The following is a 25,651-nucleotide window of genomic DNA, read 5'->3' on the forward strand; positions in this document are numbered from 1 at the left end:
CAGTGCTGGTTGCTGCCTGGATCAGCAGAGTTGTATGTCTTTTCTCTAGTGTTCTAATGCTTTTCTTATTGGAGTCAAGTTTAACAAACAAAGAAATGGGGTTGTCATTTAAATTTGTCTTCATTTTTTCAAGGCATAGATTCAGCAGCAAGTCCAAGAAATCTGCGGATCAATCATTGGTGAAATTTTTTTTTTTTTAAATATGATGATCTAAATGCTATAAGAAGATGATAGATAGTACTACTTTTGCATACTAATGCTTTTCTGATTAGGCTGTGTTTCAGGTTTTGTGGGTTGGTTTGCAGGTTTTTTTCCAAAATTGATTTATTTTTTGAAAATTTGATTTATTTGGTGGTTTGGTATTTTTTTTTTTTTGTAGGGAGGTTCCTATGAAGGATGCCAAAGAATATGCAGAATCTATAGGTGCAATTGTTGTTGAAACCAGTGCAAAGAACGCTGTTAACATTGAAGAACTTTTTCAAGGAATAAGTAAGTAAATGCTCCCTTTATTTATTCATTTAATTGTGATTGTTTGGAGGTCTTCTGAAAATAGCTTTCTGATTTGGGTCTGAAAACTTCTTTCCCAAGGACATAAAGAAATCCACTGGGCCAGTAATATGGCTGCTGTTTATGCAGATGTAAACTAAGAATGACTTTGAATACACCAGAGCAAAACATAGTAGATAGTAGATATGGGACGGGGTAAGCCTATTCCTTCTAAATCTGTATATAAATCCTGGCCTGGGTCATATCTTCTGTTTCAGACCAAGCCTGCTATAGAGGCGATACTGTTGATCTTATCATCATGTTGATAAAAACTTGAATGTTGAGAAACGCGCCTGGAGGGCTACGATAAGTAGAAAATAGTCATTGCAGTGGAATCCATTTAAAAAAAAAAAAAAAATTTCTCTCCGGGTCTTTTAAACAAGATGAGACTGACATTCCTCATGAGGAGAAGAAAAAACATCTTGTTCAGTTTGCCTTCTAGGGGTTCCAGTTTTGGTCTCTGGCTGCAAGTGGGAAGGACCTTGCAGGCTGGAAGGGACCTCAGGAGACCTTGAGTCCAATTTCCCACTCAAAGCAGACTTGATAGTCAGTTCAGACCAGGTTGCTTGGGCTATTGTCTGGCTGGGCCCAAGAGCAGAGGTTCCAAAACCTCTCTGGGCAGCTGAGTCTATTGTTTAAACAGTCCTCTCAGTGGTATCCCCCCATGATGTATCAAGTCAGAACCTCTTCTGATTCAATTCATGGCCACCATCACTCGTTGTCCTGGATGCACCTCAGTAAAGAACCTGGCTCTGTCTTCTTAGCAGCCCTCCCCATAGGTACTAACAGAGAGCTTTGTGGTCCCCAAAAGCCATCGCATCTCCAGGCTGAACAGGCCCCATTTCCTCAGCCTCTTCTCACAGGGCAAGTGCTCCAGCCCCCTGACTGTCTTGGTGGCCCTCCTCTGAACTTGTGCCAGTTTGACAACATTTTTCTTGCATCGTGGGGCCCAAAACTGGACGCATTACCCGGCTTGTGTTAGACCATATCTAGAAGGGGATAACCACTTCACCTGATCTACTGGCTTGGCTCTTGTTGGCATGACTTAGATGTTGTTGGCTGCCTTTGCTGCCAGGGCACACTGCTGGCTCGTGGTCAGCTTGCTGCCCTCAGGTGCTTTTTGGCAGAGCTGCTTCCTGGGCAGCCAGTCCCCAGCCTGTCTCATAGCTAGGGGCTCTTCCTTCCCACAGGCAGGGCTTGGCATTTGTCTTTTCTGAACCACCTAACGTTCCTGTTGGTCCATTCCTCCCTCCACCCTAAGGCCCTCTGAACAGCAACCCTGCCCTCAAGGGTATTGACTGTACCTCTGAGTTGGGTATCATCTAAGGGTTGTAGTGGGTGCATTTTTTTTCCTCCTTCAGGCCACTGATAAAAGATATTAAGCAAGGTACACCATTTGTAACTGGCCTACAGGTAGATAGATACATACTGTTAACTACTGGCCTTTAAGTCTGATGATCTGGCCAATTTTTCACACAGCTAACTATCTGCCTATCTAGACTATAATATCCCAACTTGGATATACCAGGATGCTGTAGGAGAAAGTATCAAAAGCCTTGCTAAAGTCAAGGTAGGCAAGATCCAATGCTCTCCCTCAATCACAGATCCAGTCATACTATCATTTAGGGCAACAAAGTTAGTTGGACATGGCTTACCCTTGGCAAGGCCATACTGACTGGTGGACTTCACCTTCCTGCGCTCAGAAGTAGCTTCTGAGAGGATTTGCTCCATGGTTTTCCCAGGAAGCAGAGTGAGGCTAACCAGCCTGTAGATACATGGCTTGTTATTGCCCTTTTTGAAGACAGATACAACATTCACCTTTCTTCAGTCATAGGGGACCTCCCTCATTCTCCACAACCTTTACAAAACAATAAGGATAATAACAAATGGCCTTGCAGTGACACTGGCTTGAGATTTTTTAAGAGCTTCATGACTTGATCCTCTTCCACTACTGGTGGTTCCTCTTCTCCCTGGATCCTGTTTTGTGGTACAGAAGCCTAGGAGATAGCATGTCCAGAAACTCAACTTTGTTTCCCTGAAGTCTTTATTTTATTTCACATATTCATAATCAGCTCATATGATCTACCACACTTTGCCTGAGGTGGGGCCTGTTCAAGTGTTTGCTTTCCTTGCATCGGATGCATTTGAAATGGTTGATGAGAACTGATATTCCTAGAATGCGCTACCTTTCTTTTACCTCCTTTAAAAAAGAAGTGTGTAACATGGCTGTCTGGAGGAACCGGTTCTTCCTTGTGATAGTTTACTTGACTGTCTGCATCTGATGGTTGTGAATGTTCTCGCAGAAGAACTCATCTTGCCACGTAATTAGATAATTAGTTTCCGTCTTTGATAGGCAATGCTGCAGCTGGAAGCATACGCTGTCCCTAATAATGGATATAATAGATGAGGAAAATCAGCTAAATTAAGTTTAGTATGAACTAGATACCCAGGCAAGTGCACTTAATTCCACAGGCAATTATTTCTAAATATAGAAATATTTGGTCTCAGTGGATGTACTTGTGACCTTATCGAGTACTTAGTGGAGAGAAAGGAGAGAGTTGGTAGTGTATGTTTATAGAAATATAGTGGAAACCAAGTGAAAAATGCTTAATTAGCAGGAGAATTAATTAGTATGATTGTGACTAGGCAGAGGGTATGGATACCTTTCTGATGTTTTACACCACCTCAGTCTTTGTGCAATTTCAGAAAAAAGTCTGTCTATGCCCAAGTTGCATTGGCAGCATTTTTGCCTTTTCGGTGTATGAAGTCCCTCTGTGGCCATATCTCCTACCCTGTTGACTGATTTTATTTGCCCGGTGCCCTAGAAGTCATGCTGCAGCTTCCGTTTGGCTTTCACGCTGCCTGAGAGTCCGTGCCCTTCTCTTTGTGCTGCTGTAGAAAGGCACGGTGCAGCTCCCCAGCCTCTGAGACAGCAACTTCTCCTTACCTTGGACCTTGTAGGTAGACTGTATGTGTTGCTTATTTTACAACCTGGATTTGGAAGGATATTCCAACGTGCATGGAGAATTTTCTCCGTTAAAAACCTTCTTGAAATTGATCCCTCAAACAGAAAGGGTAGACTACATTTTAATTGAGCTAAAAGATTTACCTCCTGCTTGCTTATGCTTTTCATTTCTCAGGGGTATTTTAACATAATCATTTTTCCTTCCTAAGGTGTCTAACAACTGTCTCTTTTCCAGGGAAAATGTTGTGAATGGAGTGAAATAGTATAATGGGAAAAAATTACTCAACATAATGATATAAAGAAGGCGGAAAATAAAAGGGGAACTGGGATGTTTTGCTGACAACCAGATAAATCTTGGAAAAATTATAGAGATTGTAGACAGATCACTTCATTTTGAAGGTTATTATATTACACTATTTTTAAAAGATTTGTTTAAATAAGTTTCTCTCAGGATTTGAGGATTTGACTGCTTTGAGGGATGTCTTAATAACACAGTCTCAACACAAATCCATTGTCCTTAATTCTCCTCAAGAAAATACAAGATGTGAAAGACTAGAATCAATAAAAGTTTCTGATCTTTTGAAGATGGAGCAAATCTGGCAGGAGAGGGACTCTGCAGTCAGTGCACTGAGGCAAATAAGGCTGAGGAGGCAGACTGAGCAGCAAAGTCGGCATTCTCCGCGCTGGAGAGATTTCACTGAGCTGCATAATGGGATGCAGCTCCTGGCTCTCTGTTGTTACCCCTGTGATTTCAGATGGCAAGCCACTCCACTTACCTGGTTACATTTAGCAGTGCCTGACTGAAGGCTTGCTGTGATTGTGAAACATCACGTGGCTGTTTTATTTCTCTGTAAACAAGAAAGGAATATTTTTAGTACAGTGGTATATTTCCCACTTGCGTTAAATTTTTCGCAATGTCTTTCTCAAAAGGTTTTTGACATAAAAAGAGCTTAAGATTATAGTGGGTTTTCGTGTGTTCCAGCAGTTCTTTTTTTAATAGCTGAGTGTCTATAGGATCAAATGTTATTAATTTTTTTATTCCCAGCCTTAGAAGAATCATAGGCACAGCGGCTCCTTGGTGGTGGTTTATACTTCAACAGCAGCAAAAATGCCAGGAATGTATTATACGATAGCAGTCTAATACAGTATAAAGTTGTGCCTGCGCAGGGGGTCGTACCAGTTCTGTATTGCCCTTTCTTGGTTGTGGGGCTTCAGTCCGCTGCCCACTGCTTGTGCCATTAAAACTGGATGGTTTTCAATAACTAAACAAGCTGCCCTGTGTGTACTGTCATTTAGTAGCAATCACACCCTTGCAATTTTCAGACACCCGTTCATTTAAGAACTCAAATAAGCCTTAGTGGCCTTATTCCAATCTAGTACACGCCCAGCTGTTTCTCTTCAGCCTGCGTGTCTTGCCTGTTACCTTAGCGTAAAGTTGCCCCACATACGAATACATGAAAGCCATCCTCCATAAATGATAGAGCTGAGACGGTCCCTCCCAGGTTAATACCAGTCTGCATCAGTAGGTCCAAAGGTAAACAGGCGGTGGGACGAGTAAACTGCTGGAAGAATACCTAGCCAAGTGAAGTAGGAAATAAACTTGTGTTGAGGAAAAAAAAAAAAAAAAAAAAAAGGAGATGGGCATGGATCATTTTTTCAAAGTCTGGCAAATGCTGGAGATGGGTGTGCTACCAAAATGGTAGGATTGAAGCATTTCAACATCTTCTGTCAAGGGTAAGAGGGAAGCGAGGAATAAGATTATCAGAATCACACTACAGAAAGTGTGTAAAGAGTTGTTAGCACGCTTGGTCTTACTGATGCTAGTACTATGAGAAGGAGAGACAGGCTGATGTTTAAAAATCCAGATAAGGTTGTTCTTCCTAGACGAGGCTTCCTAATTAAAGCAGGGAGTTTCTGTCTCAGTATACAATCTTTCATGTGGTAAATGCTCAGTTATAAATGTATGAAGCTATTGATTTTCTGATGTCTTGCCAGCAGCCCGTATATTGAATATTTAATGTAACCCAAATACTTGTTTCCTAGAAATACTGGGAGATTAAAAAAAAAACCAAACCCAAACCCCAACCTCTAGAGTTTACAGTTTAACCGGTTGTATGCTGGACAAACTAAAGATGAATGTGTGAAATGTCTGTCTCTGGAAGGGGGAGGGATCCTTTCCAGTGGACATTCAATGTTTGCACTGACTCAAGCGGACTTGGATGGGTGGAATTTTAGATGGATAATTTTTGAGCTTTGTAGAAGACAGGTTTGGTATTTTTCATTTTGTTATCTGCTGATGTGGGGATATCTGTGAACTACTGTGAAGAGGTCTCTGAAAAAGAAATGCAAGTATGTTTATGTTGCAAAGCAATTCACACACACCATTTTTAAGGCAGCCCAGGCTCATAACTGAATTTTTGTAGGGGGTGTTCACCTACTGTGAAAGGATGGAAAAACATTTCCCTAATTATAAGTATTTGAGATTATATTCTTTACAGTTTATGCTCCTTGTATTTCTAGGATTAGTTCTCTTCTTGCTTTCAAATTTAAATGAAGCTAAACTTACTGGCATTTGGACTATTCTTAAAGTTAAACTTGTGAGGTCTTGGATTTCTCTGCAACCATAGGAGACCTCTTCAACATAAACAAGTAAATAAATCAAAACAGCCCAAAGTTAATTACAGCAGGGCCTCAAATCAAGGTTGGATCTCTTAGTAATTAAAGTCATTAGGAATTCTGTTGTTTACTTTGATGCATGTAAGATTTAAATCTTGGTGTGGTTTTTTTTTTCCTGCAGATTTTAATTAAATGGGTAAAATTTAGTTCTATGGCTGCTTCCCCTAGCAAGAACTTCAGTGTCAGCAATTTATGCTTTTGCTTTAAAAAAAAAAGCTTTTTTTTATTGCATGGAGATGCTATTAGAAGTATTAAAATAATTGCAACTTAACTGTGTTTAGTTGTGCAATATCCTTTACTGTAAATATGTGCTACCTTGCATGAAAACTTACAACATGAAGTAAACAGCAGTCATCTCTGTCAGTTGGGGAAATCCAGCTTCACTGCAAGTATAGGAGAGAAAGACGCTAGAGACTGACTAGTGGGCCGAGCTTTATAAACTACGTGAGAGAGATGGGGAACTTCTCAAATACCAGTGAAACTGGTTTCAAAGGATGAAAGGATTTGGGGAGGTAAGAAGTATGACTGTCATAAGTCCTACAGGCGCAGAAAGTCTTGTATGCAAATGCCAAAAACTGTTGGATAAGATGTGCCTGCTTCATTCTGCCATGCCTTCACAGATGGCTGTGCTTTACTAATGAGGTTAACAGAGAGCAATGCTTTGCATGGGGCTCACCTGGCTGTGATACAGCCAGCCATTTTAAGAAGAGGTTCTGGCCATCGTATAGCTGTTGTGCCACTACTTGAAGTCTGCCTTTTCTCAGGTGAGCCACAGCAGTCACATCCTCAGGATGCTGTGGCGGCTGTCAGGCTGCTGCTCTGGAGCCAAGTGAAATGGATTTCACATCCTGCACTAACAAAAATCTCCCCTTCCTTCAGTCCCCTAAAAAAAAAAAAAGTTGTATGTGATTTTCAGACGGAGAACAGATGGGACAAGTGTGCAGAAAGCCACCGTGTTGTCTTGCCTCTTACCCTTAGCAGAATTGTTGTGTTAGATATTAGGACTGTGCTTCTTTTGGATGTGGACTTCATCATCTGGACGTGCCAGCTCAGGTTGGTCACATCACATCATCACATCTGTTTTCCTTTCCACTACACACTGAATGAGTATCTGTTCAATGCACTGTTGTGTTTGTCCCTTTGTCAGCATGGTAACCAGTTGGGTTTTTTCCTTATGCTCAACTTTAAGGCTCTTTCAGACTTCTCACGCAGTCTTGTATAGGTCAATAATGAAACTAGTTTAATGTTAAAAAACCAAACAAAATCAAAAAACCTGACTCCAAGCCTGATTTTTCTGAGCTAATGGATGTCACAGCTTATAACTGGAGCATCGCATTCAAAAAAGGAACAGAGAGAGCAGATTTTGTTACAGCCGTGATGCATCCTGCTTCCAGCTGCAGCAGAGCAATCATCTTCTGTCTTCAAGTTCTGCTCGCAGAGCTGTCACCCAGTCCCTCTTGTCTCTCTTGCTTCCTTGCTCCAGTTTTCATTTTTCTCCCTTCCCATCCTGTTTACCTCTTGTCCAACCCTCCCATTTCCCAATCTCTTTGCCTCTGGCACTCTCAGAACCGCAGCTCCAGAGTACTGATTAATCTCTTAAGTTTCAGATTCAATAGCAGGAGTTGGAACTCTACCAGGCATTTGAGAAGACTCTGACCTTCATCCTGGGCTGTCTCAGCCTAACTCAAATATGCCAGAAAGGAGGAGAGGCAATTGATTTAGTGCTTCCCACCTGTTAACCTGGATGGTTCACTTCAGAACCACAATTTCTGTAACCCTACATTTGAGCAGTCTCTTGTGATGCTTATTATTTTACACACCATGGTGTGTTTACTGGAGTGAGATCATGGAGGACACCAAGACCTCTGCACGAATGTGTAGAGGTGCACGTTTACAAGCAGGTTTGTTGCACGAAATCTGTGGAACATGGTCTAAACATTAGTGAAATGAAACCAAAAAATATGATCAGGTATTTAATTAATACAAGTGCAAAATCTAATTTTTAAATTGCAGTCAGCGGACCTCAGTCCATAGAAATATCAGCAATGGGAACCATATGGAACTTTTATACTATCTCAGTAATAGTACACCCCGAAGTTCCTCATTTCACCAGTTCAGCTGTAGAGTTCTTAGATAAATGTATGCGCATCTGTTTTTCTCTGTGCAATTGACCGTTTCATCTGGAATCCAAAGATGTGCCGTTGGTGGTTTTTGGCAAGCTGGCTAGTTGTGTCCTGCTCTGCAAAATGGAGAAAAGACTCTATTTGTGGTCTAGTTTGTCATCCTTAAGTTAAGCAACAGAAATTTCAATCTCTTATGGACCTTTTGAGCTGACTTTATCTTAACAGAGCAGCCGTTGGTTTGAAGAGGAATTGTCTTAATGTATTTATTTCTTCAGCAGGAGAATCGCTGGGCTAGATGTCAGGGCAGTACTGCTTCTTTCTGACATCAACTGCATGAAAGAAAACATACAGCATTGTTAATTTATGCTGTCTCATACAGGGGTATTTTTTATTGCTCTGGAACAGAGACTGTGTCTGCCAGTGAGACTTTAAATGAGTACATACTTTCTAAAATTAATTCAGTTGATCCTGACTCAGTGCCAGCTATATTTGAGTTGGTGTCAGCAATATCGATGCCATATTTATCAAGAGCTGAATGACAAGATGCGATGATCACGGTGCTTTTAGGTAGCAGTAGTGATTGAGCTGGTTTAGAAGCAGAAAGCGTAGGTGCAAGCTCAGCATTTTGCTGCTCATCCTTAGTGTTCTGCTGCTGCTTAAACCTTTCTCTGTTACAGCATCTGCTATGAGACGAGCTGTCAAGGAGGCCCAGGGAAAGACAATTGGTCAAACAGATTCTGACTGATTATTTTTATCCACTTCCCCTGACCCTTGGTGATGAAAAATCACTGTATCTTTTGCTGTGGAGCTGGTTCTCAGGTGTTAGACTGAGTTTTATGCTTTAAGAGGGTTACTCCTGTCAGCTGTGCATCAGATGGTAAAAGCTGCTTGGGCTGGGATAAGTCTTGTTACTAAAACTAAAATGATTTAACTTGATGGTTTAATAAATCTGGTAATAAGAGAAATAATAAGTGAGAGAAACTCACCTACTTAAAAAAAAAAAGTCTCTACCTTGAAAAGCTTTTAAACTGTTTAAAGCTTTATTTCCTTGTATTGAATTCAAGGGGGGGTATCCAAACAGCAGAAAACATGGCTAGTTAATGACAAACAGTACTTAAGTTCAAAGGCCAGAATAACTAATCAGGAAATAGTATGTCTAGAGATTTTTTTCTCATTATTTGTAGTTGTTATCTGTGTGGTTTTTATCATTTTGAGAAATGAAATAAATCAAGGTGATTCTTAATGACATATATTGTGTGTCCTGGTCTGAACTGAACAAAGTGCTCACTGACCTTGAAGCCTGCTATCTTTTTGCTCCAAAGATAAGCTTGTCTGCTTCTTTTCTACAATGTTCTTGAGGTGTATGCAAAGACCTGAAACTCACGAGAAATGTGAAACACTGAATGAAAAACAGATAGAGGTAACACAGTTGTTTAACATGGACTTCTAAAATGGAAGTGAAGCTAGTTTACAAGCTCACCTCTTCCAAACTTGCTGTTAGGAGAACCAAATGTTTTTCTTAATGGTATGTAATGGAAACCGTGTCTGTAGATTCCAACTGCTTTAGCTACTGAGTCAGATCGACAGGGTTTTATTTTAGCTGGGACTGAGTTGAAAGCGCTTTGGAAATAGTAGGTACCTAATGCAGAAGTTCTCTCCGGGTCTTTACAATGATAGCGCTACCTTCTTGAAAAGCCTCTCACAGAAACTATGCTCTTCATATTCTCTAGAGTTTTAAGAATTAGTGGATTCTCTTCATCTCCAAAGCCAACAGAACTAATGCATTTAACAACTGTGTCCATAACCACCCATTCTGCTCTTTATTTTACTTTGGAAGGGCACTTATAAACAAGAAGTCCAGGGGGACTTGTTTATAAGCAGGGTGTGCAGTTGATATTTTAGTGACCTAAATAGAGCACAGCAGTGTAATATCAGTGCTTATATGTGCTTCAGCCCACAAGATACCCATTTCTCACTCTGATGGACCAAATACAGTATCTTTAGCTTAGTAATGTGAGGAATTTTTCCCTTCTCATTCAGTTGTACAAGCACCCAAGATTATCTGCTTCAGAAGTCATACTTTCATTGTATAACATTCCTGTTCAGAACTGATTAAGAGAGGTGAAATTTTGATGGATTAGACCGCAGGTAATTTAGGGACAAGTTTTACAGATGAAATTTTGCTCTTTGATTTCACTGGCATTGGATTTTACCCGAATGTTTTTAATTCACCCTCCCACAACCACCCCCCAAGTAATTTGTAGGACTCAGACTCCAACAGACGTACATAATTCATAGAACATTTGGCAAGAGAGAGCTGTGAATAAATGCAGCAAAGGATGGGGAAATCTAAACTGCAAAATCCACCTGGATTATGATGAGCTGTTCACAGGAACTTTATGTTCTCTGGAAGTGGCATATAACAAACAAATGTTAAATATTTTAACTCTTGTTATTTAGCATGGATAATAGTAAAATCAGGAGTAATTCAGAGAAAGTAGATTCAACTTCAGAAAAAATTTCCAGCAAATCCACAAGGTAATGAGAAAGTATGTTACCATGACTGTAAGCTCTCCAAGATACTGATGGAGTGATCGCACGACGAGTTTAATGGGCAAGCCAGGCCCGTACCAGAGACAGAGGATAGATTGGACTTGGGACGATCTTCTTTTTCCATTTATAATTCTAATTATTAAGCACATTGTATGTTGTCCATGAGTAGGAATCCAGTTAGACAAAAGATGCAGCAGTATTAAAAGGGCACACGGGGGAGGGAGTTGGAGGAGTGCTTCTGCCCCTGGAAGACATCTCTAGCTCTCCTGTGATGGCTGAAATTCTTTCAAATGCTTAAAATAATCACCCCATAAGATGATTAAAAAGTCAGGAGAGTTTGGGGGGAGGAGGGGGTGGTGTAAAGTAATCAAAGCTGTCAGCTGGAAAGACATGGGTACCCCTCAAAGGAGGGAGGGATTCAATGAAAAGAACAGATTTGTTTTTCTTTTTCAAGCATAGGCAGCATGTGTTTAGTTACAGTGCTTTGTAAAACTCAAGTGTACAAGGACTAAATGCCACGCAGATTTAGGACAGGCAAGATCTCATTAAACTAGCACCATTCATATTTAAGTGGAATTAGGAGAAAGCCAAGCATTTTCTCTTTCTCAATTGAAAGGTGCTCAGTAAGATAACTTTTTTTAAATACATGGATAATATCATTTCAGTGTACTTCATGCATTCTCAATAGCCATATTTCATATATTTTTTTTAAATGTGAACATCTTTTTTCATAAGCAGGATGTAAGGAAAAAGATTCAAGGTACACAGGAGATGGTTGTTTCTGGTGAAGTTTCACAGATGCAATGCTTAGGCAAGCTCAGTTGTTCTAACTGTTATCTGCATGTGGTGTTACTACATCAGGAAAATTGAATTCACTGTCTCCTTGTGTGTTTCAGGTCGGCAAATTCCACCTTTAGATCCTCATGAAAATGGTAACAATGGAGCAATCAAACTTGGAAAGCAGACTTCACAGACGGGTAGGCGGTGCTGCTGACCCAACTTGATCTTTTTAGATTTACTTGAAAAACAGCACCATTTGCTTTTTCACTGAGAAAGGACTTTGTGATCTCAGTGACGTGGCTCCTTATCTTGAAAGCAGTAATTCCAATACTTCCCATGAGCAATAATGCAAGGACCAGAAGCAGAAAGCTTTACTTCAAAGGGATTTTGCAAAACTGAGTTGGAAAATCCTCTCTAATATCCTGTCAAAATTACAATGTCAAAGTACTCCGATTCTCTGTTTAAGCCAGTGACTGTTCTTTTTTTTTTAATAAAAAGATCCTTTTATATATAAATTTTAGATTTGCTGCAAAAACTCCTCTTCTTACATTGCAAAGTGGACTTGGCATGTTTTTAGAGTTTTCTCTCTAATAATAGGGTGGAAAAAACCCATAAAACCTGAATTTTGGCTTACAGTTTCTTTGCCATCTTTCTAGCTGGACTCTGCTTCTGTATTTTTCTAAATCTGTAGGTTCATCTCATACTTTCAGCAAACATCAGCAAGAAATGGACTGAATTTGCTAACCAGAAAAAAAAAATAGATCCAAAGGATGAGCAAGTGCAGTTTTTTACAGGCTAGACGTTAAAATCTGTGTCAGGAGGTGCTGTGTATGTGAAAGAAGGAGTCGTCATGAAGGAGACTGCTGGACCCCACGCAGTTCCTAGTCTGCTCCAGAAAGAAGTGAAGACGCAGCTACTGTGCTTTGCCTGGATGGATTCCCTTTCCAGGGTGTAGGCTTCATTAATTACTGAAATTGTAAAAAGAACATGAATGCCAGCTTAATCTCCACTATTTATCGAGTTTCCTCCAAATCTGTGCCTCAGACCATAGTTGTCTCTGCTCGAAGATGCAACTTCCCTGGTTTCTTTAAGAGAGTGCCACACTGCCCCGGTCCTTCGTGGACTCATTGCAGCACTCAAGGAAGTCGTCAAGTTAGAAGAACGATATTTCTGTACAAAAACAGCTTAAGAGAGCACAGTATAATTTGGGGTTAAAGGCTGGAATCTAATAAACCAGGGCGTTTATTTACAAATGCAATTCTGTGAATTTGTGGAGTGGTCTCCTCACCCACGTGGGGAGGCAGTGTAGAAGACCCACTGCGGGATACCTTTGAAGCTTGATGCACTTGAAAGTACAATGTAGAAAAAAATATCCAATAAGTGGTTAGGATCTAGAAAAAATGTAAAACTGTATGTGTTCTCCACTTCCATCTTTCATGAATGTATGTGACTGAGATGATAAAATATGAATTTCTTCTCTTCATCAATTTCATTGGAAATGGGAACTAGGGTAAGAATGCAGGCATCAAAACCAAAGCCCTGCTCGCATTCCACAACATTAATTTGTTCTCTTATGAGGAAAATTAACCTCACTGCGCATTTGGTGGGAGACTTATGAAAGGCAAACAAAAGGGAAAATCAAATTTCCACAGTAAATCATGAACAGACAGGCTAGAGCTGGGTTTCCGTGTTTAAACATAAAAAACCAGACCTTATTCATTGGTTGTGAGATTGCTTCGATAAAATGGCACTAATTATTAGGGCTTGAATCAGAGCCAGATGAAATCAATGGGAACGTTTCTTTGTCTTCAGAGGGCTTGAACTAGTTATAGGTGGGAAGTGTCCCGCTGGATTTTATCTAAGAATCTAAACTGCATTGTTTCATAGAATCATATAATGGTTTGGGTTGGAAGGCACTTTCAAAGGTCATCTAGTCCAACTCCCCCTGCTGTGGACAGGAACATCTTTCACTAGACCAGGTTGCCCAAAGCCCCATCCAGCCTGGCCTTGAACACTTCCAGGGAGGGGGCATCATCCACAACTTCTGTGGGCAACCTCTCCCAGTGCCTCACCACCCTCACAGTAAAGAATTCCTAATATCTAATCTAAATCTACCCTCCTTCAGCTTAAGGCCATTACCCCTTGTCCTGTCACTACACTCCCTGATAAACAGTCCCTCTCCTGCTTTCCTGTAGGCCCCTTCAGGTACTGGAAGGTGCTATAAGGTCTCCCCGGAGCCTTCTCTTCTCCAGGCTGAACAACCCCAACCCTCTCAGTGTGTCCTCACAGGAGAGGTGCTCCAGCCCTCTGATCATCTTCACGGCCCTCCTCTGGACTCGCTTCAACAGGTCCATGTCTGTCTTGTACTGGGGAGTCCCTTGATCTGCTGGTCATGCTTTTTTTGATGCAGCCCAGGACACGGTTGGCTTTCTGGGCTGCAAGCGCACGCTGCCGGCTCATGTTCAGCTTCTCATCCACCAACACCCCTAAGTCCTTCTTCTCAGGGCTGCTCTCAATCCATTCTCTGCCCAACCTGTAGTTGTGCAGGGATTGCCCTGACCCATGTGTCAGACCTTGCACTTGGCCTTGTTGAACTTCATGAGGTTTGCACCTCTCCAGCCTGTCAAGGTCCCTCTGGATGGCATCCCTTCCCTCCAGCGTGTCGACCCCACCACACAGCTTGGTGTCGTCGGCAAACTTGCTGAGGGTGCACTCGATCCCACTGTCCATGTTGCCGACAAAGATGTTGAACAGTGCCGGTCCTAGTACCGACCCCTGAGGAACGCCACTTGTCACTGTTCTCCACTTGGACACTGAGCCGTTGACCACAACTCTTTGAGTGCAACCATCCAGCCAATTCCTTATCCACCAAGTGGTCCATCCACCGAATCCGTGTCTCTCCGATTTAGAGACAAGGATGTTGTCCTGGACAGTGTCAAATGCCTTGCACAAGTCCAGGTGGATTAGGTTAGTTGCTCTTCCCTTATCCACCAACGCTGTAACCCCATCGTAGAAGGCCACCAAATTTGTCAGGCACGATTTGCCCTTAGTGAAGCCATGTTGGCTGTTATCAGTCACTTCCTTATTTTTCATGTGCCTGAGCATATTTTCCAGGAGGACCCACTCCGTGATTTTGCTGATCACAAAGGTGAGACTGACCAGCCTGTAGTTCCCTGGATCTTCCTTTATTCCCTTTTAAAAAAAACAATTCACATATAAGCCATTTCTCAGGTATCTTGGACTCCTTTGAAAGCAATCATACTTGAAAATCCGCCCTTGGATAATACACAGAGTCAGACAGCTATCATAAGAAAGGATATTTTGGGTAAACTTTCAGTTGTCACCTGTGCTGATATATAATCCATGTTGCTGCTTCACTGCAGCAACTATTTTACAGGTAATCCAGGGTTATTTAAGTGAAAATTCAGCAATCATCACTATTAATAGTTGGGGAGGGAGAGAGGCTCCTTTAGGGAACCCCATCCTAGCACAAGTGAGTCTGCCAGGGGTGCCTGGTTCTTTCACCTGGCTGTGGAGGGAGAGGTTAACCTGGCCTTCAGCGCTAAAGAAATATCAAACTTAGCAACATCACAGATTCATATAATTTATGGGATCTATGACTCAATGCTGCAAGAGATCTGGTTCTTCCTAAATAAAACCCAGTAAAAGGCTAGACCTGTTACCAGGAAAACAAGGTGAGATCAAACCCATGTTTTTAAAGTGTACTAAATTTTAGTTCAACATATAGTAGTTATGCATAACTGATTTTTAAGCTTTCGTAAATCTTTGTGGCATATTTCCTTTTTTTTGTTTTTTTTTTCTAATGTGACACCTCAAAACTCATCAAACCCTACTTGAGATGTCTGAAAGCTTTGTAAGACAATTCTGCGAGTACGTTGTATACTCTAATTTATGCTAGAACTGGCAATTGATGCTGACCTGTATGGAATAGATACTGTCTTGAAGAACCAGCTCTCACAGCTGCCATTGAGCTGTATGTGAATCAGAACAGGTTTATGAGTTATATGTTAAAATAGTTTAAAATTGGAAGTCGTTACAATGGATCTCTGGCAGATTTTAAAATTCAAATGCAGGCAAAGTAGGCTCAAAGATATTTTTGCATTTGGTGGGCCAAAGCTAAATCACCTTGTTCTGCTTTTGGTCAAGAAAAAGTTTTAAATGAATGAGGATTCTGACTGTGTGAGTTCTTGAGATTTGTGTTATGGTGAGCTTCAGTAGGGACTGAAGTCACAGGTGAAATAAAAACAGGCCACTGTGCTGTGCAGAGCAGCTTCTCTTTTCTTTGAAGACAGGGCTCGCCTTTGACGGTGATGTTCCCTCTCTGCTGTTCGTCAAACCTAAAGTGCAGCTTTAGCCTATCTCTTCACATGGGGGAACAATTTGGTTTTAAAATTGTGATTTTCGAATGTAAAATTCAGTATTTCTGCTCCCTTTTGTTGCCTGTGTTGCTTGGAAAGTACCACCATCCTTCATAAACAGCCAGAAGAATGACATGCGAAAAACCCCAAACTCGGAGTCAAAAGTTTCAGCAGCAACCAGAATTCCTCTTAGTAGTTAATGGCTGGTGAAAAGCTAAATTACTGTACAGGAGCACCTGACTCTGTAGCTGATCTGCTCTAATAATAATAATAATAATAATAATGATAACGCTGCAGTTCTAGGTCGGTGCAGCTGGTGCTGGATTTGTCCAAGACCGGTTTTCTCAAGAGAGCTGGCAGCAGGACTGAAGCACAGGCTGCAGTGCCGAGGATGTTTGCTGGAGCTTGTTTGCACCGTGACTCAAGACCGTGACTGTCCAGTTGTGGGTGACTTGCTTTTCTGGCTTGTCATGAACTAGTTTTAAAAACAAGATTATGAAGGAACTAGTTTTCATATATGCTTTGCATATGTGTGTATATAAGTACAGTTTTATATTGTTATGCTGACATGTAGTGTTTTTTCACTATGTCTGGTTCTCATATACTGCACATTGTATTCTGTAAGTACATTTTTTTTGTTAATGGTCATTTCACCTTTATGAACTTAAAGTTACGGATCAAAGGTAGCAAGAAGATGGAGATACACATAGGTACAATTGTTGACTTGCCATTCTTATGCATGAAAATGGCATATTCATGAAAAAGTTTGTCTTGCAGACTGAGAAATCTTTTAAAAAAGGCCATTATTATCCAAGAATTGGGACTCAGAAGTAATAAAGTTACACTCAAAAAAAAAAAAGATTATTTTTGTTCATGGTACAGCAGGTTTATCTAAAGTGCTACAGTGTAACATGGGTCTGTGTCAATACCTAGAAAAGTTACCTATCATCCCTTGTCTTCACTAATCCGTCATGGCACGTGGTAATAAGCATGACTAGATAGATTTTACATGCGAGCACTCTGACTATAATCAGACCTTTTCAGCACAATGATGATATATTTTACTATCCTACCCTTAATTATTTAAACCAGAGTCAGTGATAAATTGTCAGTTTAAAATCACCTCCTAAGTTCTCTTCCTCTGTTTTGTTTATATAAAGGCTTTGACTGGGCTGGACCCACTCGCTTCATGTATGGGATGCTGCAATCTGTTAATACTTTACCTTCTGTTTTACATAGTAATTGTATCATACCTAATAATATTTTTTTGCTCTAAAACATAGTTTTTGTGTTTTATTTAACCTACAACGATTAACGCTAATAAATGTTTTAAATACCTCTGATTTGGGGATGTCTCTTGTTTCAATAAAGCGGAACAAAATAGGTCCCATTTTTCACATCATTTTCTCTTGAAAAAGGGCTGTCTGCAGCCTCTGGATTGCTTACCTGGGATTTGAGTGCTGCTTGAAACGTGCGTGGCTGGCCTTTTAGCAGAAACCGAGTGCATTCCTGGGGGATCCTGCAGGGCAGGTGAACTTTCAAAAACCAGAAAAAAGATTATCTGAAAATCCCTTTGCTAAGTTACTTGATTTATCCATTAGAAGAGAGGTACCTGAGTGGCCAGTATCAGCTTGGAAATTTAGAATAGTAGCTGTCGGTAATAAGTGAGTTTATGGTTACCACTCATTTTGAATAGCAACCACGACTAGTATGGCTCATATGACACTTCCTTTTTCGTATGTTTTTATTTTTGGTGGTACATTTAATTTTTTCCCATTTTATGTTCCTTGAGCTTGTCTTTAGGAGTTAAGAATTAACACTCCTCTAAGAAGTATGCAATATTTCATATTTCTTAGTCCTGTTGTTTCAAGAGGTCTTTAAACTCACCAAAGTATTTTTGCACTGTCTGGTTCATATTTTCAAAGTAGTTACCACAACTATGAGGACTATGAATAAAGGGTTGAGGTTTTTTATTAAGGAAAAACAGGTTTTTGGAGTAAGGCTTTTCTAACTACCGTGATAAATTAAATACACCCCAGTACACGAGAAGCACAGTAACTCAAATAACAGCACGGAACACCATTTCTCTATGTAAGGAGAAACCAATATTTCCAAGGGGATTACACAGGTTGTGAGTTTAGTTACTGCTTGAAGAAACCCGGCAGGATCTGTCCTGTGCTTTAAGGCATTTACAATCACATTGAAAAAAATAGGTATCTTATCTCCAGCTATGCGCAAATAAAAATTAACCCAGGTACATAACTGTAAACTGTAAAAGGTGACAGCCTTAATTCAAGGAAAGCTGATGTAAGCCCCTCTTAACTATTACCAGTGTGTTGGAAAATCAGAAGTGAATGCTGTTTTTCCTTTCAGTGTGGAAAGAGAGTTGTGCCCCTCGATGTATCAGCCCTTGCGTTGCCAGTGGGATGTTTTACACGGCTTGGAAGCATGTTCTTGTAGTGCTTAAGGTTAGTTTAGAGTTGCATTTAGCAATGAGATGGAGCTGCACAATTGGCTAGAAAATAAACCTCCTCTGCTTTCCTTTTGAAGACTGAAGGTTGTGTCTCGGGGTACTTAAGGAAAAATATTTGATGTTTTGGCCTTCAAAATCTTCACAACGGCAGTTTCAGTCTCTTCTGCAAAGAGCATGATAGGACACCCTGCTGTGATCTCCTGAGCACTGCTCGGGACAGCAAGGCTGATGAAAAGTCCATGTATCTACTTCATACCTCCACCCCCTCACCTAATCTGTAAGTGTTTAGGCTACTACCGGGTTCGTGAAACGCCTCCCTTCCCTGAAAGGAAAACAGTAAGCTGCAGGATTTTTTTTTTCTCTCCCCTCTCGATGTTGTTTTACACAAGGCTCTAGAGTAATTTTCTTAAAAGCGTCTGTCCTCCTGGGAGGACAGACTGGCTAAAACAATTTGTACAAATGCCTCCATTAATTGGTGCAGGTTACTCCCTAAGGACTCAGTGTCAACGATAGGATGCATTCATATGTAATGGCGTTCTTGACCATTAATAAGATCTGCTTTTGATTACATCTATTTTTTAACAGCTGGACCAGCTGTTTGATAGAAATGCTCTTTCACTGTCCAAAAGTAAGACTCTTTGCTAGAAACTGTAAAATCAATGGTTGACCGCATTTAGCAGGTTAAGATGAGAAGGAATAAGTAATAGCATAATACAGCCTTTTTCATGTCTGGAAAATCTATTTCAGATGGGTTTCTCCTCTCTCCATTAAGCTCTGCAAGAAGAGTCTTTAGTGCAAAAATGTCTGTATTTTTTACACTTCTGATATTACCAAGTGGGTCTTGATGCAGATTAGTTTGCATTATCACTTACCACTGCTGTGTATTTTGTAGGAGTATGAGGACAGGCTCATGATATTAGCATTCATAATCACCGTGCTTTCAATAGATATGGTGCAGTAGTGTTAACTGAAATTGTTTTGTAACACAGTTGTTGTGAAAACTTGAAGATAGTACACTGGCAGAACTTGAAGTGTAGGAGACCTGTACTAACTTGCATTTAGTGTCACACCAATTAACAAGTTTTTAATAAGATGTTATTATTCAGTGCAGAAAAGTCTAGCACTAGGGTAGAAAAGAATTTTGAGGCTTCTGGTTAGGTATTAAACATTTATCAGCTTGGGAAGGATTTCTTTTTTCTGGCTGTTAAATTACTCCAGCCAGAAATAATTTTTATCCCTCAGACTCCCTGAAGTATTTAAAAAAATACACTTTCTTTGAAAAGCACCGACCTTGTTTTCTCAAAACCTCCCTGAGAACTCAAGCTTAATCTTTCCCATCAACTGTCAAAAGTTCTTTGAGACACACCTTATTTATGATGAAACACTCAGCCTTTCTGATTGCCACACTCTGGGAATTTTAAAAAACAAAAATGCATTTCCCCTGAAGTCCATTTAATTCACATTTATTTTACCTTGTGACTGCTATTCCTGCTCCCTCCATGACAGTAAAATATGTGTTTAAATAAGAAGATAAATACTTGACAACTAAATCTCTGTTCCCCTCCAGCAAGTAGAGTACTCTGGAGAAATGATCTGTTACGGACTAAGAGAGAGACAATCCCTAGGCTTCTGATTACTTATTGACAAGTGCCACTCAATAAGGAAATCAGCTTACATGTCTAAGAGATGCCCTTGACGAAAATGAACATCACGTTCCTTCCTCTTTGTCAGTATAACATGACTTGGGGAGCAACCGATAGCATTGCTGTTACTGACTTAAAATGAATAAAAAATGAGTAAGAGGATAGTAATAGTTTCTCATTGCTTGTTTAATAGGGTTGAAATGTAGGTTAAACACCTTATAAAAGAAATCCCTGCTTCTTGTCATCTTCAAAGAATCTGACTGCTTTGCTGACAAATATATGTCAGGAATTGTCACAGAGGGTTAGCAAGAAAGAGCAATGGATGCAACCTGGATGACACAGTGCATTTCAAAATCCCTTTCCAATATTCTAGCTCTGCAAAAAATCAAGTCATCAGCAAATCTAGAATCACTATCAAATATCCAAGTTCCTGTTTGCATTCATCACTCATCACATGGGACAATTTTGCACTGTAGATACTTACTTAAAAAGCATAAAATGTGTAGTAGGAATCTAATCAGAGCCCTCAGAAAGAAGGATGTTCAAAATAAAGACTTAAATTTTCTGTGCTATTTCTTGAGACAGTCAGGAACCCCCATGGGAATGAAATAGCTTTCCTGGCACCACTCCTTTTAGAGATACCATTTGTCCTCTGAGTTCTACCATGCTCTGTAGGTCATTCCTGGTTCTCAGGGAAAACTTGCTTTCAAGGTGGCAACCTGAACTGCCTGCTGGCACCTAACCAGCTCTCCTCCTACGGCACAGCCCTTAACACCGGAACGGTTCTCGCCAGAGTCACAGTAAGGAGGGACAGAAGTCTCATTAGCGGCTGACATTTCTAATGGAGGTGACTCAGTTTCTTGGCAGTTTTGAATACAAAGGAGGCTTTCGAGATATGCTGGAAATATGAACTCATGATGATCTAGGAAAGGGCTCTCAACAGATAAACTTGTTTCCTTGTGACAGAGATACCAAAAAAGGAAATGTTTGGGGTTTTTTTATAAGGTTTTCACCACTTTTTTTTTTTTAAATGTTTTTAGGAGGTGAAATTTCTGAAGGGGAAATAGGTTTCTTGAAATGAGAACAAGGGTAGGATGTCATGTTGATTACAAAATTCTGTAGAGGGAAAATAATGTTTAGAACTGAAGGGACAAACAACATGATGATGTCCTACTGTGGAAGATACTCTTCGTGGTGGGGTCACAAGCCCATCGAGGTGATAGAGAAGGAACAAAAGTGATGCGTGAAACAGAAAATTTGGATTTGAGGTAAAAAGGATATCACATTATAAATGGTCAAACAGTGCATATACATGCATTTCATGGTGCAGCCATGTTAACACCATTGTTACCTGAGAACCCTAGCTAATAAATGATCATAAACAAATACAAGATTAAGAATGCATCAGGTGGCTGGACTCCACCTGTAAAAAATGATACCATATCTTTACCTGTGGGTATGCCTGAATTTACATAGTACGAAGTCCACTGAATAAAAGATGATACTCATTCATGCGGTCCATGACACACCGGTTACTGGGTAGGAGCCCTGCACAAAGGGCTTTGGCTAATACATTCCAGTGCACTTACGTAGCCACCCTGCCTACCTGGTTTAGCTTTTCATGAAGCTTGATTCTGGCTGAGTGATGTCTTGGAATGATGGGTAGTTTTGCACAGAAAGGGCAAATTGTTCCAGAGGAAGCTAAGGAAGAAAGGATGAGGTGGTGATAAATGTATCCAAGTAGATTTGCATTGACCGATTTAACCGCAGCATGTAGTAGGTACTTAAGTACTTGCTGCTGGGAGTATAAAGGCTTTACAATAACACAACATCCATCACTGAAAGATAAAATGGAGGGATTTTAATTTTATTTTTCCCAGGAGCAAACTGATGCCTTAGAAAATCCACAAGACTTGAGTCATCAAGTCATCACTGTCAGCGGGCATGTCTTTCAGACACCTCGCCTCATCTCACTGCGAATCACACACCAGCGAAAGACGCATACCACGGCAGAAAATTGCACCCTTCCTTATGTGATAGACACAGTTAAAAAAATTACAAAGCCTGAAGCAACTACCAGATTAGAAGGAGAGCCTCCGTCTGAGAAGCCTGTTTCGCATCACATCAGTGACAGCAAAGTAAGGATGTCTGGAAGCTACGGGTTTCAAAGCTCTGGGAAAGTGGCTACTTAGCTATTTGGCAAGATGATTCAACCTGTGTCTCTGGTAGTGCAGGAGAGCCTGAAATTACAGAGGCTGCCTTCTGACTGGTCTGCTTTTGAAGAAAGCTAGCTTTCTTGGTGAAACAGTGCCAGAATTCCCATGAGAGGTCCCCATTTCCTGAGATGTTGTGTTCCCTGCCATTTTCAACCAGCATTGGAAATTTTCCTTCCACTTAGCGCGAGCTCGAAGGCATAACTAAATCCTGGATGTTAGATAATTCCAACATGTATTTTAAACCAGCCAGCCACAGGCAAGAAATTAGACTTCCGGAACTTGTGATTTTCTTTTGGTATCTTCAGGTCCTGCTGGCAATGTAAGCAAGCCGTGTTTCGAACCAAGTGGCCTATCTGATTTCATACACAACCATGTCATATAAAGTGTGTGATGAAGTGATATAAAGATTCTCTGTCAAATTTCAAAGTCATCTGCAATTTTAAACAGAACCACTACTATAATGTCACAGTTGTCATTTACCTACATCTTTTGTACTCAGAGCTGGTCTATGGAGAGTGGGATTTTGACTGATTATGATGGAGTATAAACTGTCTGCCTTCTCCCACCAGGGTAAATGCCTCCAGTTTAGGTATCAGTCCTCTCTTCAACTGCCATCCTTCTATGAGGCCATTGAATAAGAGCAATTTTGGGTCAGGGCTTTGAGGCCTTGGGGACTGAGGTCTATGTTGAGTTACCACACTGTCAGGCCTCCATGGCAACTCGATCACTTTCATCAGAACTGGCCCCTGTATTGCCTCACACAAGAGTAGGCTTCATGGGTGTTTTTGTGCATTTCTAAGTTTTCCTGTGAGACAACTGCAAATATTTCATTTCCTTATGACATCATCTGGTATCTGCTGATGATACAATGAAGGAAAGTGTTGAGTTTTATTAGCTACTCAACTCACACAATAGCAACAAAGACAGTGAAAACTGAAAATGTGCCAAAGTCTGTTTAAGCTCATCTTGGGTAAACTCTACTGTTGTAGTTTCTAGAAAAGTAGTCAGATAATTGATAGATGTTGCTATGGTCATTTCATCAAGCGAATTCTGCTTGCGTTTAAGAATGAATCCATCTAAGTTATCCAGGCTGAAACAATTGGAAGTTGGGTCTGTCATAATGCGGCCAGAAGCCCTCCCATCCTGTCCAGTCTTTTATAACGAGTTACTGAAATTTGTTTGAATTGAGTCAGGGGCCCCAATGAGTCATTCAGAAACCTCTATCCAGTTCATCCTCTAAGAGACAGACATACGATTTAAAACCTCATTTCACTTTTCAATAAAGGAAAAAAATTGCGAAGAAATATCAGGCATGATGTCACCGGAATACACAAGCTTTCCCAAATGCATGACAGTTTTTAAGGAAGAGCCTAATTCTCAGATTTAAAATGTGACTTGTAAAAATATAATCATGCAGTTCCTTGCTTTGCTGTCCATCAAAGCTATCCAGATCAAGCCTCCCAAGATTTGCTGAAGATTACATGCCAGACTTGGAAACCCAACTTAGAATGTGAAAATTGCCTAATGTGTGATCTTTTTGGCTTAGCCATCCCTAAGATTGAACATCCAATATTTTAACTTGGTTAAAAGTTTTGTTCCTGATGCATAAGCCAAAATCCAGCTCAGCTGTTTATGTCACAACTGTATTGTTGCTGCATAGCTAACAAGAGCAAAATGCAACGATTTCTTTTTTGCCTTTGATGTGAGTGAAACTGAATTCACCTGGGGTCTAGTTTCTGGATAAGACAGCACAGTTTTTACTAAGCTACTTTGAAAAGCTGAATTTTTTCCTGTTATAATAATGAAGTGAGATGAAATTCTTTCCCTTTCACTGTATGTGTGAGAGAATGTTCATCAGTGAAAGCAAAACACATTTAAATCTTCAGGGTTGAATGCTCCCAGGAGAATGACAAAAATTGGAGGAGATAGATACTCTTGGAACCATTCATATTCATTCTGAACAAATACTGGTGCACAGGGGAAATTTCAGATCACTGGTAAAATGTGAACGAGGTACACCGTAAAGAATAAATGTGATGGGTTTGGATCATTACAGGCATTACATAGACCCTGGGCAAAATACTAATAAAGACAGATACGGGAAATAAATAGAAATTAACTCATAGGTAGTAGCTTATGTAATGTTAATCAATATATTTTTAATGGAAAATAGGTGCATCCAAGCAATAAGACAGGACTAAAAGGTAGTTGCTTAACATAGATATATTGACTTAACACACATGGATTACTTTAAGTCATTTGATGTAGCCCTGCATGACAATCTTGTAAAAAAAACCAGTACTATACAAAATCAATTTACCTGTATCAAATGCTCTGTGAACCAATTAGCAGCTACATCAGCATGTTTCTACTCTCTTCTAATGGCTTATTTAACAGCTTCAAAGGAGCTAGGCAGTTCAATGTCTTTATCAGTGATCTGGAAGAAAACATAAACTGTTTGCTGATTACTTTGCAAATGACACCAAAATAGCTGGAAAGGAAAGAAGGAAGAGAACAAAATGACAGAAGGGTATTTAACATGGTGCTTCAGATCTTAAGCCTTACGCCAGTATTTAAAAATAGGACCAGTCTCAATGTAGAAGAGATACTATCCTCTGTCTGTCTATGGTGGGATTTTCTGAAGCCTTTGGTTCTGGCCCAGAGAGTGAGGGTGGTGGATAAATAGAAACTACTCTCTGATCCACTATAGATTCCCATTGTCCTCATTTCTAGTATTTGCCTCACTTGGGGAAGGAAAAAATGCAAGAAACGGCCAGGCACAGAAAAAAATCACATTGTAGGTTTGCAGCAGCTGACTCTGGTTTTCTATTAAATTGCTATTAATTTCTATTAAGCTGCTTTTTCTCATACTAGGGACAAAGGAGGAGAAAATACACCTGTCTCATTTGAAGGTGAAAGGAGGGGAAGCTTGCTGGCCTGTCTGCTAGACAGCAGGAAGAGAGGGGCAGGAGCAATGTGGATTAGGAGAGAGGGGAGGGAAAAAACCCCAGCAAAATAGGACAGAAGTAGTTCTGGGGTGATGGAGTGGGAGCAGAAGGGTCTCAATGCACTATAGTGTCTTTCTCTCCGAAAAGCAGAATTGAAGGCAGGAAACCTGTGGAATTAAAATAGTGATTGCACAATTAAAGTCTGTATTAAAAGGCACGCTCAGAAAATATTTAAAAGCATTTAACTTTATGAATTTAGCAGTGAAACATCTATTTATGTATTTCTCTGCAACAGGGATGTAGGCACAGGACCAAAGTTAACGGGTGAGTGGGTGCACTCTCCTAACCT

The 25,651-nt window shown here is 40.4% G+C and overlaps 1 protein-coding gene across 8 annotated transcripts in view; it reads left to right on the plus strand.

Moving 5' to 3' along the window:
- RAB31 (RAB31, member RAS oncogene family) overlaps positions 1-22,140 on the plus strand; it is a 73,327-nt gene extending 51,187 nt beyond the window's left edge. For 4 of the 8 annotated variants that reach the window (XM_054816192.1, XM_054816193.1, XM_054816190.1 and 1 more), the window contains exons 6-8: positions 380-489; positions 11,760-11,840; positions 16,320-17,300. In XM_054816192.1, the coding sequence (XP_054672167.1) occupies positions 380-489; positions 11,760-11,840; positions 16,320-16,501 (373 nt within the window). In that variant the 3' untranslated portion in view covers positions 16,502-17,300. Of the gene's footprint in view, positions 1-379; positions 490-11,759; positions 15,483-16,319; positions 17,301-22,018 lie in introns of those variants that run through there. The other 4 variants (XM_054816197.1, XM_054816196.1, XM_054816198.1 and 1 more) reach the window with 3 other exon arrangements.
- The last annotated feature ends 3,511 nt before the right edge of the window (positions 22,141-25,651 follow it).

Source organism: Grus americana, chromosome 2 (genome assembly GCF_028858705.1).
Source record: "Grus americana isolate bGruAme1 chromosome 2, bGruAme1.mat, whole genome shotgun sequence".
Lineage (NCBI taxonomy): Eukaryota > Metazoa > Chordata > Aves > Gruiformes > Gruidae > Grus > Grus americana.